Source organism: Nicotiana sylvestris, chromosome 11 (assembly GCF_000393655.2).
Source record: "Nicotiana sylvestris chromosome 11, ASM39365v2, whole genome shotgun sequence".
Taxonomy (NCBI): domain Eukaryota; kingdom Viridiplantae; phylum Streptophyta; class Magnoliopsida; order Solanales; family Solanaceae; genus Nicotiana; species Nicotiana sylvestris.
Window position 1 is genome coordinate 139490427 of NC_091067.1, and position 19318 is coordinate 139509744.

Here is a 19318-nt window from a genome sequence, read left to right on the forward strand (position 1 = left end):
CCCAAGATTTTATATATTTTAGCGTGTAAATATTTAATTTAGACCTAATATAGCTATTTCAACTCATTTTTACTCTTTTACTTTATTTTATTACAAGAAAATAAAAATTACAAAAAATAGTTTCATTAACATTTTGTAGTAATTTTTAATCTTGAAAAATACCAAAAATAGTTTTGTTTTAACGGTCAGTCTTATTTTAATAGCTATTTTACTTAAATAAGATAAATTAGTAAATATGGTCGTATTTTTAGTCTTGTTTACAGTGAGAGAATAAAACTTGGGCTCGAACAATCTATTTTTAGACCTAATTTTTAAACCTAACCCATAATTCCCAAGCCTATAATTCCCAGGCCCATACCCCTAACCTAAATGTAACCATAAAACCTTAAACCTATTAAAAGGAGCTAACCTAAAATGCCTAAGGGAAATGGAATTCAAGAAAAAAAAAATGAGCGCCGGTCACAACAAAATCACACCCCCCGAACATTCTGCTTTTTATTAAAAAAACAAAATGAAGAAAACCAAAAAGAGAAGACCTTATCAGCGCCGTTACACCCCATGAGCTCTTTCTTCTTTGTTGAAAGAAAGCCATCAGCGACCCCAGATCTCTTCAAAAAACCAGTCGCTACTCACGACTCCCCCCCCCCCCCAATCAGATATCATCTTCCTCCTTCAGCCATTAGAGACCCCAAAACCCTAGCACCACAACGTCAAACACCCCTCCGCGAACAATCCTCCATAGCTGCCGAGCTTCATCATCTTCCTCAACCAAGATACAACAACCAGCAAACACCCTAACCTTCACTGCTTCAGCCATCAAAACACCTTCAAAATCCCAACCCAAAACCAACGTCAAACCCTATCTCAAACTAGTCCCATTCGAGTTTAAGTGAGGTGTCCGATTCAAGGTTTTTTGTTTGCGGATCTGGTTCGCCGTGGAGGCTCGACATTCGCTGTTATATTATTTAGTTTGATTGGAGGTTTTTGTTTGTCAATATATTGAAGTAAATTTGCTTGAAGTTCGAATAGTATTTTTGCGGTCCGAGAGGTCCGTCGAGGCTGTCGCCGGCGAATATTTTGGTTCGTTCGAGTCCCGGTATACTATTCCGGTTAGTCATTTTCCGTTTTGTTATTTTGAGCTGTAGTTTTGAATTCATCAATAAAAGGTCTAGTTCATGCCTCTCTCTTTTCCCTTGTCTTTTAATTGAGGTGATTTTGCTTCTTGACCATTGCTTGTGTTATTTAGTTATGTTTCTGTTGGATAAATTTTAAATAGCTAAATTGAGACTTCATTTGCGATGCGTTCTTTAAGAGATATATAGGTTTCAAGACTTTAGTATTAATAATCTGACAATAGGAGAATTAAATCTATTTATATTTTTGGTTTAACTTTCGTTGGGATTGGTTATATATCTGTGCGTGTATATATATATTCTTTGTGAAGAATGAAATTTCTTTGTAGAGAAGAGGTCGAATTTTATGCATACAAACGCACACGAGCATATCTATAATTCTATATACATATTTATGTATGTGTAGGCTAAGATCTTCCGGATTATGTTGATACAAATCCGTGGGAATAGGCAACAAAACTTAGTAGTGATAATTGCTTTTGCTGATCCAAATTGACTTCATTCAGCAGCTTTTTTATTCATGGTGAAAAGAATGGAATTTCTCAATGAACATCGTAGCTTGCTTTAGGCGCGATTAATAATGAACCATCGTGACTATGGGTACGGTTCCTATGACATAGTTACGATGCCTAATTCCAAAATTCGGGGGATGCATTTCATGTGATCCGATTATAACAACTTCGAATAATAAAACCCTTTGAAATAATTTGAGGCGTGTCATGCCAAATAAAATCCCTAAGTTCATGGCCCTCATAAAACTAGCTAGCTTTTATAGAAAAATTGAGGTGTGCCATGTTGAATAAAATCCCAAAACCCATGGCCCTCACTTAATTAATTTTTAATTCTTTTAAAATCGAGGTGTGCCATCAATTGAATTTTCCATGGCCCTCGCAAACCTGAAAGTGCGTAGTTGCTTTAAGCGTGCTATTTAAATTAATTTTCTTAAACTCGGGTGTGCATTTCATGTGACCCAACTCCAAATCTCAACAACGTTAAATTAAATGTGTCGTGGACCGCGGGTGTATTTATGTGACGTGGTTCAAGACGTGTTTTAAATAACGTTGAAATCTTCCTAAAAAATAATTAAATAAAAGCGGTTATAAAGTTAAAATCGCACCATAGGTTAAAACACGTGTTAAAATCAGATAATAGGCCAATTATAACAGTTGAGCGACCGTGCTAGAACTACGGAACTTGGGAATGCCTAATACCTTCTCCCGGGTTAACAAAATTCCTTACCCGAATTTCTGTGTTCGCGGACTGTAATACAGAGTCAATCTTTTCCTCGATTCGGGATTTAAACCGGTGACTTGGGACACCATAAATTATCCCAAGTGGCGACTCTAAATTTAATAAATAAATAAATCTCGTTTCGATTGTCAATTTAAGTTGGAAAAAAACTCCCTTATACCCCTTTACCCGGGGTGTAGAAAAAAAGAGGTGTGACAGTAGGTACCGAAGTGTGCCTTTAAATATTCGATGGCGACTCTCTTTCAATCACAAGTTGAATAATGTCTTGACTAGTATAAAATAGGGTGCAATAATTATTACTACACAATTTTCAACTAACAAGAAAATTATATGACATATTCACTTTTCAAGTATGAATATCATGTAAATTATCAAAACATGAAAGACTTCATTGTATTTGTTTTTGCAAGTAAAAAAACCAAAGCTTTGTTAACATGTACACATTTTATATATAATGTATCAATTTTGATAAAGATATCTCATTCACGTATAACCACAAAGAGGTGTTGGCATTGGCCAACTCCAACCCACCTACATTTCTACCTCCAAACTACATTTTTTTTGGAGTTAAAAATGGAATCTTGCTCCAACCCAGCTGCAAATTTGCCTCCATTTTGGAGGGGGAATAGTGTCACTCTAAGTTTAGAATGATACTAGTCATCCACTCCAACACTATTTCCTACTATTACTTTATTATTATTTAACCCTTTTTAGTTTATCATATTATATATGTCTAATTATGTTTGTATAATATTTTTATAATATTAATTTTACATCTTAATTTTGGCATATAATTTTGATAAATTAATTTTTATGCATATATTATTTTTATGTAAATTATAAGTTAATTTTATTATAAGCTATAATTGTATAAAAATATAAATAACTATCACAAAAATGAAAGGTACAAATATAAAATACAAGATGTTACTAAAGTTGAAAAGTGAAAATTAAAAATAAATTAAAATCTTGTATCTCATTGATTTCACTTTTATTTGAATTATCCATTAATATGTATAATCTATAATATTTGGTTACAAATTATATTATTTAAAAATTTATGGTATAAAATAATTTTATTTTAAATGATTATATAAGAAAGAAATACTATGAATTATATGGGGTGGATATTTAAAAAAGAAAAAAAATAGAATTTGTTTAATGAAAATAAGAAAATAAATTTTTAATAAAAGATAATAATATAATATAGAGGAGAGAGAAGAATATAAAAATGAATATTTTTTTGGAGTAAAAAATGAAGTAATGGTTGGAGTTAGTTTACTCCATTTTGGAGTAAAAATTATAGAGTGAAGTGTTGGAGATGACCTTATAACACTTTGATTTGACATATCAAGTACTCCCTCCGGCCAAAATAAGTGACGATTTGTTTTTTTATTTTAGTCCAAAATAAGTGTCTATTTATATAATCAAAAAAATATTCAATTTGGTTTTCCAAAATTACCCTCATGTATGTATCCCTAAAAAGTCATTTACTCCTCACATTTGAGAAGAGAAGTAAGTACTACTATAACTATGGTGCAACATTTAATGAAGGGTAGTTTAGTCACACTAACTATTTTTATCTAGAATTTAGTATTTTCTTATTGGGTGTGCTAAAAGCAAATTAATCACTTATTTTGGACCGAAAAGAGTAATTATTATTACAATTTCCAAGAAGGACTAGTAATAATCGGATCTGAAGACAAAAAATATCAAAGAATATTTATACAAGTCGCTCTTCATATTAACTCAAAACCTATGACGACAGACAACCAAAAAGTTATACACAACAACAACCAACAATATTGTAAGTAAAGGTGGGCATAATATCCGAAAAATCGAATTCCAAACTGAATCGAATTAATTTGGTATTTTAATTTTGATTTTTTCGATATTTCGGTAATTCGGTACGATATTGGATTTTTGATATTTCGGTATATCGAAATATCGAAATAGTTTAATGAGGTGAGATCAATGTTTCAGTGTCCCTGTCATTATTAGTTCTGATTGGTTTTATTTATAACTTGAGTTGCTGGATAATCCATGAAACAAATTATAGTGTGTCCATGAATTGCTGGAGCAAGAAGTTAAAAATAGGTGAAATAGGCGGATGACTTTTCGAAGCACATTTGCTTTTGAAGAATTCTAGTGTCTGTCTGTAGGCATGCAATGAAACTGGTTTAAATTCTTTTTATTGTCCGATATGTCATCGATTGTATAGATATTGAAGTGGTTTAAGTGAACGTACAAAAGTCGATGATTTGTATGGTGGTAAGCCGTCGTGTCTCTTGCATTATACAACTTTCGTTTGCTTTTAGTACTCACTTTTGGTTTGGATAATTTTCATTTCATACCAAATAGGGTTCTGGTTGCCCGTGGTTTCTTTTATGATTAATTAAATCATGGAAGCTTTATGGGGCAGTTTAATACTTCTCATGTTTGTGTAATACTGCCTCGTGTATTAAGATAATGGAAGTTACAAATCACTCTATCTGTGGTGTCGGTGAAATGTGAACCACTTTTTCAACTCTCATCTTAAAAATTGGACCAGTAAACTAATCATCATTATTTAATATGAGGTGAGATCATTTAATGGAACCATTTTACTAGCATAAATGAACTAAATTGATCTTTTGGTGGAATCTCAAACAACATGGTAAACATCAATTAATGTAGTGGGAGAGACAATGAAGATTTGATTTAAACTGAAACCGTACCGAAATAGTACCGAACCAAAATAAAAAATACCGAACCATACCGAAATATTATGGTACGGTATTTGATATATACAATTGATAAATCGAATACCGAAATACCGAATCAAAATTCTTAAATATCGAACCGAAATACCAAACGCTCACCCCTAATTGTAAGGTTATACACGTGAATCTTTCTTTAGGACTGAAACATATAGTGTGACATAAATCGACAGATTTCAAAACAGTGATACAAAATCAATAACGATTTTCTCAACCGAAAAGTAGATTAATATTCAACAGTGTATTCAAACGACAGAACACAACCATTGCTCTGACACCGTTATTAATTGAATTAAGGAGCAAGAACAACAAATTGTGTACCTTGTTACGCAGCAAATTTTTTGTAATTGCTATCAAGATAATTGCCCCACATCTATTTTGAATCACTAGAAAATAAAGTTTATTTCACAAATTAAAGCCTTTCTTCTTTTGTACGTGTGCTTTGTTGGGAGAACAAAAAGATTTCACCCGCTTGAGAATTCTTCTGCAGAAGAGATATATAGAAGATGAATAGAGGAAAAGTTACCGATGAAAATTACCACCGCAAGTTTCCACATCTCTCAATAATGTACGGTAGTTTTTAAGAGTTATAAAACCTCAGTTACTAATCTCCTTAAGTTTAGTCTCTTTTAAAACGAGTCAGGTAAGTCCACATGCGACCCAAACCTAATATCCAACAAAGACAAAATAAGTATTTTGTGTACTAAGAATTTAAGATATAAGATATAAAAATATGAATATCAAATTCCTTAGGTTAACAAACATATTTTCATCTTCAAATCAAAATTCATCCAAATCAGATTTTTTAAAACAATTTTGGAATGTATGACCAAACGCTTGCTAAATACGTCCCAATCTAATCAGGGCTGCTATTTGACCTCTCTCAATAACTATTTCACAATTCAAAATTTTTGCTCATCCACTCGTACAATAACACAATTTTCAATAAAATATGTAATAATCCTGCTACAATAAGAAAACCCGTCCAAAATTAAGAATATCTCGTATTTCCTTTTCCCAAGACACCAAGGAAAAAAAAGAAGAAAAAACTCTCCCTCTTTCTCCCTTATAAAGTCCCAAAAACGAAAAATAGACTAAAAAAAAATATCTATATCCCAGTTTCTCTTCCACTTCTCTGCTACAATACAACTTTCTAGATCGTGAAAGATGAGTCACCCGGCCGAGTCATCTGACTCGTGAGTTATATTCTATTCATCTACTGTTTTAGCTTTTTTTCGTTATCGATTTGTTAAGATTTTTTAATTGGATTTTACTTCTTTTTTTTTTTTTTTTGAAGAAAAAATGCTACTAAGAAGGATTTTTCTACGGCAATTTTGGAGCGGAAGAAAGCTGCGAATCGGCTTGTCGTTGACGAGGCGGTCAATGATGATAACTCTGTTGTTGCCTTACACCCTGCTACTATGGAGAAACTTCAGCTTTTCCGTGGAGATACGATTCTCATCAAGGTATTCACTTTAATGAAGCTTTCTATTGTACTTATTGTGTTTTTTTGATAAATATTTACTAAATTTGTGTTAATTATTTACTAATGTTGCGATAAATGACTTTCTAGGGTTTCGATTTTGAATTATCTGATCGCGTAGGTTTTGCATTGAGGATTGCTATCGTAGTACTTGCTTTTCTGTTTGCTTAGGTTTCCACTTTAATCTTCTAACTGAAACTTTAGTTGCACTTGTTCTGGCTTTTTTAAAATAAATATTTACAAAATTTATGATAATGATTTACAGATATTTTGATAAATTGACTCTTGAAGGTTTCTGGACCAAGTGAGGTGCATAATAGGATCTGGACAACTATAGAGGCATCAAATTACTAAGTCATACCATGAAAGTTTGGGAGAGAGTGGTAGAAATGAGAGTGCGGAGGACGATGTCTATTTCAGACAACCAGTTCGGGTTCATGCCGGGGCGATCTACCACAGAAGCTATCCACCTTATTAGGAGGATGGTGGAACAGTACAGGGATAGGAAGAAGGATCTCCACATGGTGTTTATTGATCTGGAGAAAGCGTACGATAGGGTTCCTAGGGAGGTCTTATGGAGCTGCTTAGAGGATAAAGGGGTCCCGGTTGACTATATTAGGGTGATTAAAGACATGTATGTTGGAGCTAAGACTCGGGTTAGGACAGTAGGAGGCGACTCTGAACACTTTCCAGTTATTACGGGGTTGCACCAAGGGTCTGCGCTCAGCCCATTCCTATTTGCCCTGGTGATGGATGCACTGACTCATCATATTCAAGGGGAGGTGCCATGGTGCATGCTATTTGCTGATGACATTATTCTAATTGACGAGACACGAGGCGGCGTCAACGAGAGGCTAGAGATTTGGAGACATGCTCTTGAGTCTAAAGGTTTCAAGTTGAGCAGGACGAAGACGGAATACCTCGAGTGCAAATTTGGAGTTGAGCCGTCGGAAGAGGGAGTTGAAGTGAGGCTTGACTCTCAAGTCATTCCCAAGAGGGGTAGTTTCAAGTACCTTGGATCGGTTATTCAGGGGATCAGGGAGATTGACGAGGATGTCACACACCGTATAGGGGTGGGGTGGATGAAGTGGAGGTTAGCGTCGGGAGTCTTGTGTGACAAGAAAGTGCCACCGTTACTAAAAGGTAAGTTTTATAGAGCAGTGGTTAGGCCTGCCATGTTATATGGAACTGAATGTTGGCCGGTAAAGAACTCACACATCCAGAAGATGAAAGTAGCAGAGATGAGGATGTTGAGGTGGATGTGCGGGCATACAAGGATGGATAAGATTAGGAATGAAGATATTCGAGAGAAGGTGGGCGTGGCCCCCATGGAGGACAAGATGCGGGAAGTAAGACTCAGATGGTTCGGGCACATTCAGAGGAGGAGCACTGATGCACCGGTGAGGAGGTGTGAGCGACTGGCTGTAGTGGACACGCGGAGAGGTAGAGGGCGACCTAAGAAGTATTGGGGAGAGGTGATCAGACAGGACATGACGCGACTTAGGATTACTGAGGACATGACCCTTGACAGGGAATTATGGAGGTCGAGCATTAAGGTTGTAGGTTAGGGGAAACTTGTGAATATTTCTACAGCACAATAGAGTGAGACTAGCCAGTTAGGAGTTAGACTAAGAATGTAATTGGTCGTCTATTGATGCAGGGCTTTACCTGCTAGTTTTACTATACAAACCATCTATTTCGTATTTCGTATTCTGTATTTCATCTCTCTTATATTGCTGTTATTTTATTATACATTTTTATGGTACTAATATATCAGCTCCTGTTGCTTTTTTTGAGCCGAGGGTCATCTGGAAACAGCCTCTCTACCCTTCGGGGTAGGGGTAAGGTCTGCGTACATATTACCCTCCCCAGACCCCACTTGTGGGATTATAGTGGGTCGTTGTTGTTGTTGTTGTTGACTCTTGAAGGTTTCAATTTTGAATTATCTAATTGCATAGCTTTTTCATTGAGGTTTATTATACTAGTAGTACTTGATTTGATTTTTGCTTACGCTTTTGGTAACTATTTTGTTATTTTTTTTTGGTGATTCTGAAAGTATGATAGGAGTAGAATTTAGTATGTGTAGATTTTTTGTTGTTGAGGTCATGATATAAGGTCTGTATTCTATAGTGTTAATGGAAAATTATTTAGCGAATGAGTTTCTGCTTTATGCAACATCACTGTAAAAATTATTTACGCAATCAGGTCGTTAATCAGGTAATTGTAGGTAAATGTATTGATGTATGGTAATTGGTGATCTTGTAAATATGGTAACTGACAAACTATGGCATGTTAAAATTCACTTCTATTGTATATGTAACTTAATTCTTGAGTTAATATATTGTTTATGATGTGGGAACTTGTTCGTCCAAAGCTGCTGAATCTTATGCTGTTGTTTCTTTTTTACTTTGTAGTACTCTTTTCATTAAAAAAGAATGACAAATACTATTTGTAAAGCCAACATGTTTTTCTTTGCTACAAATTTCTCATCATTTTAATTTCTTTTAAACAGTACTAATGTGATTTACAGTACTATTTATATATTTTCCGAATTAGCAATTTTTATTGAAAAAAAAAAAAAAAGAAAAAGAAATCTCCTCTTGATTCATGCTGGTAATTCATTGATCTTTGTACTCCCAACCCTACCATTCTTTCTGGGACTGAAGTAGTATTTGTTTTCTTTCTTAAAGAAAAATATATAAACAAGTGGTACTTGGTATTGGTAAAAATTTGCCTATGACATTCTACGAATTCAAGTTCAGACAAATATCGTGCTTATAATGCTTCAGTACGCTTATATAAATAACCTGAAAGATTCTCAGTTGTTGTTGGTAGATGACTCTTGGTTTATTTTTGCGGTCTCCATATCCTCTAGAATTTTTTCTAACATATATGTGTACTCAAAATCCTATGTTATTCTAAAACATTAGATTCCCCTGCTTTTGGCTCCAAATTTGATGTTTTACATTATTTATTTGGTTTTGTTGCTCATTCACAGTGTGACAACTCAACTTTTTGTTGCCACTTAGTTTTTATTATGGTTATGTGTTTTACAAAAAGTTGGAATGAAGTTCAGCATCTTGGATCTCTGTGTATTTTTTTCTGCCTGTTAATTCAGTTGACTCAAAATTTGTGTTCTGCTGTATCTTTTATCCAGGGAAAGAAGAGAAAGGATACAGTCGTCATTGCCCTTGCTGATGAAACATGTGATGAGCCAAAGATTAGGATGAACAAGGTGGTCCGTTCAAATTTGAGGGTTCGACTTGGAGATGTCGTATCTGTGCACCAGTGTCCAGATGTTAAGTATGGGAAGCGTGTCCACATACTTCCTATAGATGATACAATAGAAGGTGTCACAGGGGATCTGTTTGAATCATTCCTGAAACGTAAGTGCATAACCTGTCTGACATACTCAGACAGTTGGCAGTTATTGTCGCTGTAGCACAGGTTACTGTTTGGAAATTGTCATGTCTTTGTTCTCTGCTGTGTGCTGCAGGGGTATACAACTCATTAAAATTGTCTCTGACCCCAAAAAGATAACAATTCGAGAAAGAGTATCAGGACGGGAAGAAAGATTTGTAGTCGGCAATGCCCCAAAAAAATATCGATCTTGACTTCAGCAGCTAGATATCATTAGCATTAACTCTCCCATCACATGCACATCTTCTGGTACCCAAAAAAAAAACAAAAAACCCTCAAGCACTCTCCTGTGAGTGTTTGAAGAGATTTAGTACATAAAGTAGAAGGTCAAATAAGATACACTCAGACTTTGGACTGAACTTTAGAAGAAAATGCGGGCAAGAGCTAGGAGTAATGTGAGACCTGATACTCCTATAGTCCTATGTTTCACTTCAGTATTTTTGGTGCAAAAAGAATCTTGATATTAAGCTTTCTCTGGTCAATATGGAAAAAGGTCACACATGGGAGACAATCTGAATTCTCCTTTTTGCCATATTTTCCATTCACATGCCTGTGATACATTTGGCGTTTGATAGTCTCTTTGTGAAAAGAAAAAAAATACAATCTATAAAAAAAAATGAAGCATGCATCGACGTGTTTATTCGAGAGGATGAAATGTTTTCTCATCCGTGGACTATCAAATAGAGTAAATCCATATCTTATCTTTTATAAGTTTAGACTAATGATTATATTTTACTCTGTGATGGTGCCATTTAAATCTACCCCCAAAATATTAGCTGTAACTACTATCTACGACAGAGAACATTACAGACTTGGCTTTGGGTGGGTTCTCCCTAGAAATGCGACCTTAGATTGTTTTTTAATCTTCATTGTTTATGAACTAATTTCATTAATTTTTATGTGACTGTAAGCTCTGTTTGTGTCTGTTTTTAAATTGTTGATGCCCTTCTTGCAGCTTACTTTTTGGAGGCATATCGTCCTTTGAGGAAAGGGGACCATTTCCTTGTTAGAGGAGGGATGAGAAGTGTGGAATTCAAGGTCATAGAAACTGACCCTGGGGAGTATTGTGTCGTTGCTCCAGACACTGAAATCTTTTGTGAGGGTGAGCCTGTGAAAAGGGAGGATGAGGAGAGACTTGATGAAGTTGGCTATGATGATGTTGGTGGTGTGAGAAAACAGATGGCTCAGATTCGTGAACTGGTGGAATTACCATTGAGGCATCCTCAACTTTTCAAATCTATTGGTGTGAAACCACCAAAGGGGATTTTACTTTATGGACCTCCCGGTTCTGGAAAGACTCTGATAGCAAGAGCTGTTGCTAATGAAACAGGTGCATTTTTCTTTTGCATTAATGGTCCTGAAATAATGTCCAAATTGGCTGGAGAGAGTGAAAGTAATCTCAGGAAGGCATTTGAAGAGGCTGAAAAGAATGCTCCTTCTATCATATTTATTGATGAAATTGATTCAATTGCTCCCAAGCGAGAGAAGACACATGGTGAAGTTGAAAGGAGGATTGTCTCACAACTCTTGACTCTGATGGATGGACTGAAATCGCGTGCTCATGTAATAGTGATGGGAGCTACCAACCGTCCGAACAGCATTGATCCTGCTCTAAGAAGGTTTGGCAGGTTTGATAGAGAAATAGACATCGGTGTTCCAGATGAAGTTGGACGTCTTGAAGTTCTTCGCATTCATACCAAAAATATGAAGCTTGCAGAAGAAGTAAGGCCCACTTGCAAACTTGGGTTCTTTGGGAACAACTCCTTACTGTAACTTAACGATCATTTACTCAATTGTGCAGGTTGATTTGGAAAGAATTGGAAAAGATACACATGGTTATGTTGGTGCAGATCTTGCTGCTCTTTGCACTGAAGCTGCACTTCAGTGTATAAGGGAGAAAATGGATGTCATTGATCTGGAAGATGATACTATTGATGCTGAGATATTGAACTCAATGGCTGTAACGAATGAGCACTTCCAAACTGCTCTTGGTACAAGCAATCCATCTGCATTGCGTGAAACAGTAAGTAACCCATCATAACCAAGTCGAGAGTGTTAAGATACTTCTTAGAGTTCAAACTTATGGTGTCTGGTCTTATCTGTGTGGGTGTCTTGATGGAAGATGTGCATTACTGCTTTGGCACACAAACTTACTGGTCTCTTTCATGAAACTGTTTTGCAGGTGGTTGAAGTGCCTAATGTCTCCTGGGCAGACATTGGAGGCCTTGAAAATGTCAAACGAGAGCTTCAAGAGGTAATGTAATTCAATATTTTTGGGCTTTACATATTTATGTCCTATATAAGTTACTTGTCTTGAGAGGTCTTGATAATTGCTCTTCTTTGTTTTTATGTAGACTGTTCAATATCCGGTGGAACACCCAGAGAAGTTTGAAAAGTTTGGTATGTCGCCTTCGAAAGGTGTTCTTTTCTATGGCCCCCCAGGGTGTGGGAAAACTCTACTTGCCAAGGCAATTGCAAATGAATGTCAAGCCAATTTCATCAGTGTCAAAGGTCCTGAATTGCTCACTATGTGGTTTGGGGAGAGTGAGGCAAATGTTAGGGAAATTTTTGATAAAGCTAGACAATCTGCACCCTGTGTCCTCTTCTTTGATGAGCTTGATTCTATTGCTACTCAGGTAAGATAATTAGTTTAAAGATTTGAGTTGTAAGAAAACTGAGAACATCTTTACAATTTTACTGGCCTCAATGTATTTCACATCCTGATCTAGCGATCAGATAGATAGAAAAGTAAAATATCATGTAAAGAGGATGACATGAATCAATTTTACCTTGTACAACAACTTACAAGAAATGGTGCTCTGTATTATTGCAGAGGGGAGGCAGTAGTGGAGATGCTGGTGGAGCAGCTGATCGTGTTCTGAACCAACTTCTGACTGAAATGGATGGCATGAACGCGAAGAAGACTGTATTTATAATTGGGGCCACGAACAGGCCTGATATAATAGACCCTGCACTTCTACGACCTGGCCGTCTTGACCAGTTAATCTATATTCCTCTGCCGGATGAAGATTCACGCCATCAGATTTTCAAGGCGTGTCTCAGAAAATCTCCCTTATCAAAGGATGTTGATTTGAGAGCTCTTGCCAAATATACTCAGGGATTTAGTGGGGCTGATATCACTGAGATCTGTCAGCGAGCCTGCAAATATGCCATAAGGGAGAACATAGAGAAAGTACGTTCTTCATTTCCTTTATTACTGCCTTTATTTTTTGTTTTTGTACTTCTGAATCTCTGAAGCTTCTTAAAATAACCTTGTTCTGCAACTTTTGTCTGCACTCTTTTTGCCCAATATAGGAGTAAATGATATACAAGATTTGGTTAGTTTTCCGTTGTCATGCTAAGAGTGAAACAGATGCGCTGTTCTATATTTGTGACTGTTAATTTTTCCATGGCGTTGGTATGTTTGACTCATTAATGTTGCATGGTGGCTGCTGGGCATTGTTTTCATCGAAGTCTAGCGATGTACAAAATAAGTAGCCGAATGTCAAAGATTATTTCCTCGACATGTTGACAAGAAATTTGAACTGGATTATTTTCAATTAATTGACTGCATGGTTTAAGAAAATGTGTCTTGCTTTTGGGTGAGTGTTATGGTATCTAAACGTCATGTTGCAACTGGTGCCAATCTCCGTTCCCTTAGTTTCGGAGTTATGGTCTTTTTCATCCTGAATCCTTATTATTCTTTCTAATTGCAGGACATAGAAAGGGAGAGGAGAAGAAGTGAGAATCCTGATTCTATGGATGAGGATGTTGATGACGAAGTACCGGAGATCAAGCCCGCACATTTTGAGGAGTCTATGAAGTATGCACGACGAAGTGTTAGTGACGCTGATATACGTAAATACCAGGCATTTGCTCAGACATTACAGCAGTCTAGAGGTTTTGGAACAGAATTTCGGTTTGCTGAGGCTAGTGGCAGTACTGCTGCAGCCGACCCTTTTGCAACTTCTAATGCTGGAGCTGATGACGATGACCTGTATAGCTGAAGTTCTAGATTTTTGTTGTTATTTTGCTGCAAATCTCCCCGGATTAGAGTTGCCTAAACAATTATCCGCACGCAAATGTTTGGAACGGCTACTGTGCTTCTGGATCTTGGGGCTACTTGGTTAACTTCTTCTGGTGTATTCTGTTAACTTAAAACAATTTACCTCTAAAATGTCTGGTGTTGCTGCTAGTGATGATAATTTTAGAATCCTTACCTTAAGATAAATTTAATGTTACAGTTCACACTTATTTCAATGAGCAGGTGGTACTGATAATCTCTGCGCAGGTTTAAATACATGTTCGGATGGATGCCCGCAGAATCTCATGTTCTTTCTTGTGTGTACATTTAGTGCGTCCTAGTATCGAGGAATTGTGCATGACACATCCTTTTCCAAGAATTGCTGAAGAGTAGAGTAAAAGAATTTCCAAGGAAATAGATTAATGTTAATAGTCTTTCAGAGGCGGATTTGGGATGTTGTAAACCCTAAAAAAGGGCTGATACTTACTTTGAGGAAAACAAGCTAGAGTTGAACATTGACAATGAGTAAGCCGAGTTGAAAAGACGAGAAATTGCTTTAAGCCAACATTAGCTAACATTGATTCTTAGAAAACTTCGGTGGTCTAATGTGCAAAAAGATGCAGTAACTTCTCCATAGCCTAATAATAGAGTTCAAGTACTAGGATATTTCAATGACTTTGGTATGCAAATAATGGTCTTCTTTTAATTTAGACCAAAATAGCGATTTGGCATGGTAATAATAAGAGATTTTTACACGTGTTGTATTTTAATAAGGTAGTAGTAGGTTCTTTTAATGATATGCTGATATGATGCGAATAATCAAATTTAATTTTAACGAGTCAAATTTTTTATTTGATATCTGGATACGATTCTAAAGCTAGCTGAGATGTTTTAAAATGGAATTTTGAGGCAAGCAATCTTTTTTCTTCCCCACTTTTACTTGGGAGTAGTAAGAAAAGTACAGTAAATTCTTCAATAGTGCAGAAGGCAGATAATATGGTAATTTGGACAACTGATTAAACCAAGAAAATATATACCAAAAGTAAAGTCTAACTTGGAAGAAGATATATGTGGATCTAATATGTTTTAAATTCAAATTAGTAGGAATCAACTATATGAATCTTCCGTTGAAACATACATAGATATCTATTCTTAAATTTTTCACTAATTGAAATCGAGTATATGAAATCTATTGGTCCTACATTACCAGAAATATGATTGAGGAAATAACACAAGTCTTTCTGTATATGCATATGTAACTTGGCTTGTTTGCATTTCCTTAATTCCTCACCAAAATACGTCTTTCTTTTTCCTAAGCCAAAATTGTGATTTGGTATGTGATTTATGGCGGCAAGCCGGCCGGCAACTTCTCCTTTGACATTTGAAAATTTCTGTCTTATAATGAACGAAATAAATAGCACATGAATTGTCTTTATCCCCACTGCTACATCAGTTGCACTATACATGGTGGTCCCGTTCCATTTGTCTCGCGTTTATTAATAGAAATAGAAAAAATGAAGAGGGAAATAATCACAAAGAAAACTTGTTCTTGCTCAAGTTTATTTTGAAACAGATTGTGTTTCCTTTTTTAGATATCAACTATAATACACGCGACATACGACAACGCTTTCTAAAACCTTATATGTCTACAGATAATCCATGATTAGAATAAAATCACATGATATTTGCTACGACTTTTTGTAATATATTTAATCTTACTTTTTACCTTAACCATGCCCGTTATGGGTGGATGTATAATATATGAAGGTAGCAGGTGCGAACATTACTAGACTTCGATTACAACAACAACAAGGACAAATCCCGTGAGTTCCCACAAGTGGTGTTTGAGGAGGATATGTACGCACACCTTACCCTATCTTGGAAGGTCAGATAAGCTGTTTCTAATAGACCCTTGACTGAAGAGGCAATATCTAGAGTTCGGTTAGATGTATATATATTTTATATTTATACATATAAGTGTGTATGCACGTTAGCACACGTATGTGTGTTTGTATACGTTTGTGTCTAACAAGATATATGTCTGTGTGTATATACACACGCGCACACACAACCACTAAATCCTAATCATCGTTTATTATTGAAATATATTTAGAATAATGATTCTTTATATCCATTAATTTAAAATTTTAAATCTGATTCTTACCATATTATTGAAAAATAATTTGGTCAAATTATTTTCATTGTCTAGTGTATACACACAAAAGATAATAGGTGGAAGTGATTCAAAATATTGCCGATTGCATGATATACTTGCACCCTTCTCCTGATAAGAGAAGCCAAACAAGACAGAGGAAAAGAAAAACATAACTGAAAACAAAGTGGATAATTGCACAATGAAATCTTCATCCTCTTTCTTAATTCTTGAACATTACAAAATATCTTGTAATGTAGAAAGAAATAATAATATCCATATATCACTCTCCATAAAAAGAAGAAAAAAAAACCAAAAACCAAAAAGGCAATCTTGCATGTACACAATACCATTTCATATTATTCACTTCAATTTCCATTCCAAAGCTTTTCTATGGTTTCTTGAGATTCTTGCCTTGTGAACATCCAATTGAACCTAAAATATGATAATTCACATACCTACTTGGTGCAGAAGCATGCCTAAATCCCTTAGGCAAACAATTCCTCACTTCTTTCCCATGAAAAATAGGACCTTTATTATGACTTTTCTGAGGTTTCATCATCACATATGTTGCACCAACATTTGAGCTCAACGGCTCGATCCTAGCACTGGTACTGGATAACTCGCGAATACCCGTTACACTATTCAGACAAGACAACAAAACAAGGTAAACATAGACAAGTTTAAGGAATAAAAAAGGATTTTTTTGAGTCATTTGAAAGGTTTTCTTGAATGGAGTTTTCTATGACATTAAACTTAGTAATATAAGATGGGAAGGTTTATATGGAGAGAAAGAAAAGAGAACTATAAATAGGCTCGTGAACAACAAAGGTGGCAGATTTAAGTGTACAGCTCATTGCATATAAAGAAAGTTTTTGTACTCTTTTGTGTAGGTGAGGTGGGTTCTCTTTTGACTGTACTTATGTATATATATATATATATATCAATGAAGTGAGGTGAAGTGAAATAGCCCGTGAGTTTCTGTCATTGCTTTTAATTAAGTCAGCCTTCTCTTTTCGTTCAAATCCCCACTGGCTTGGTTCAATTTTTACTTCTTACCTAGCAAAGTTTGAATAAGTACAGAGTTTAAGAAGAAGAAAAAAAGAATAAATTTGTGATCTTAAAAATGTCATATATGACACATGTATAGCCGCTCTCAAAATAATAGCAAATAAAATGTATATTTTTTTTGTATATATACACATTCTGTATGTTATATACAAAATATACAAATTTTATACACTTTTTTGGCAACATGTAAACAGTTTCTAGCGCAGGCTAAAAGTGATAATACCCCATAATAATGTGTGTGACTATACGACTTTTGAAAGTTGTTTTAAACATATTAAAATTTATTATTAAGGGTTAAAATAGAAAGTGCAAGTTAAATTATTTTCAAATTTCGAAAGTTGCCATTTTTTATGAAACGGATTAAAAAGAAAATCTACTGGAACGGAGGGAGTATTGTATATGCCCTATGGTTGGTTCACTTGATTGTTTATCATACAATGTTTGAGAGATGGGCTTAATTAGTTGTATTTCATATATACTTGTGGCGTTTTACGTTTTGCTAAGCAAAATTTAGAACTAGTTTGGCTTAGTTGATTAAAGTAGTTGATAAGTATCAAATGGCTATTAATCGTACCTATTAATTTAGATATTTATCTCGATAGGTAGATGCATGTTGTATAACTCTTAAGGGCCTAGTCCGTGTGTAAATGTTTTCCAAATAAAGTTGGTTTAATTTATAGGTCTTAGTGGTTGAGGTAGTTTAATTCATAGGCTGTTAGTAATAACTTCTGCCATAATTTGCTACAAGATATTATTGTGCAATAAAGCTTTGTGAGTATGTATCAGAACATTGATTATAGAAATTGACTCTCATTTGCAGAATTTATACTTTTATTAGTTCTGGATTAATCAAGATATGACCGTAAAATTAAGATTTATTAATAATGAACCCCCCCCCCCCAAATGAAATATCACTATTTTCACCCCATATTATTAGTCTTTTAAGATTTTTGTGCACCTCTTAAAATGTACTTAATAAATTATGTTTCTTTTCACCATCTCGCTTGTTAGGATCGAAATAATCAGGTGTCATGCGAAAGCTAGTAAAGTAAATCTTGAACGATAATAAGTCAAACAACAAGAAAAAAATCTACCAAAAGACACTACTAGAAATCAGGAAAAAAGCGATCAACAATTTGCGACCAAAATTGGTTTGTCAAGAAAAGCGACCAAAGTTGGTTGCTAACTTGGAGAGAATTATTAAATAATTATTCTAAATACATTAGCGACCAAGGTTGGTCGCTTTTTGGTCGATAATGTGGTCAAAATGTTGACTGGACTGGTCAGACTTGCTTGGTAAAAGAAATATTGAAATTAGCGACCAACTTTGGTCACTAAAGTGGGACCCAATTATAAAATTTAATAATTATATTATTATTTAAAAAAAATATAAAATGTAAATAAATATAATTTAAAATTAGCGACCAAAGTTGGTCGTTTACGAAAGGGGAAGCAGATAGAGACCAACTTTGATCGCTAATCTGGGACCCAGTTATAAAAAATAATTATATTATTATTTAAAAAAATTATAAAATATAAATAAATATAATTTAAAATTAGAGACCAAAGTTGGTCGCTTACGAAAGGGGAAGCAGAAAGAGACCAACTTTGGTCGCTAATCTAGGACCCAGTTATAAAATTTTAATAATTATATTATCATTTAAAAAAAATATAAAATATAAATAAATATAATTTAAAATTAGCGACCAAAATTGGTAGCTTACGAAAGGGGAAGCAGATAGAGACTAACTTTGGTCGCTAATTTGGGACCCAATTCTAACGTTTAAAAATTATATTATTATTTTAAATATTATATAAAATATAAATAAATCTGATTTAAATTTATTTAATTTCTGGATAATTGACGACCAAAGTTGGTCTCTTTTCAGGTCAACATTGGTCAAAATTAAAAATCACTTTTATATTTACTGTCTAAATAATATAAATGTAATCCGTTAACAATTTTGTAATACAAGAGATGAATACACTAAAATATACTCTACATGCTATATATGTAGTTAAAAT

The 19318-nt window shown here is 34.8% G+C and overlaps 1 protein-coding gene across 1 annotated transcript; it reads left to right on the forward strand.

Moving 5' to 3' along the window:
• Positions 1–6209: 6209 nt before the first annotated feature.
• On the forward strand, positions 6210–14326 carry LOC104235320 (cell division cycle protein 48 homolog). Its single transcript, XM_009789053.2, has 9 exons — positions 6210–6339; positions 6441–6609; positions 9784–10012; positions 11002–11768; positions 11848–12069; positions 12229–12300; positions 12401–12682; positions 12880–13239; positions 13763–14326. Exons 1-9 carry the CDS (start codon positions 6311–6313, stop codon positions 14051–14053), a joined length of 2421 nt encoding a protein of 806 aa, XP_009787355.1. The 5' UTR covers positions 6210–6310; the 3' UTR covers positions 14054–14326.
• Positions 14327–19318: the final 4992 nt, after the last annotated feature.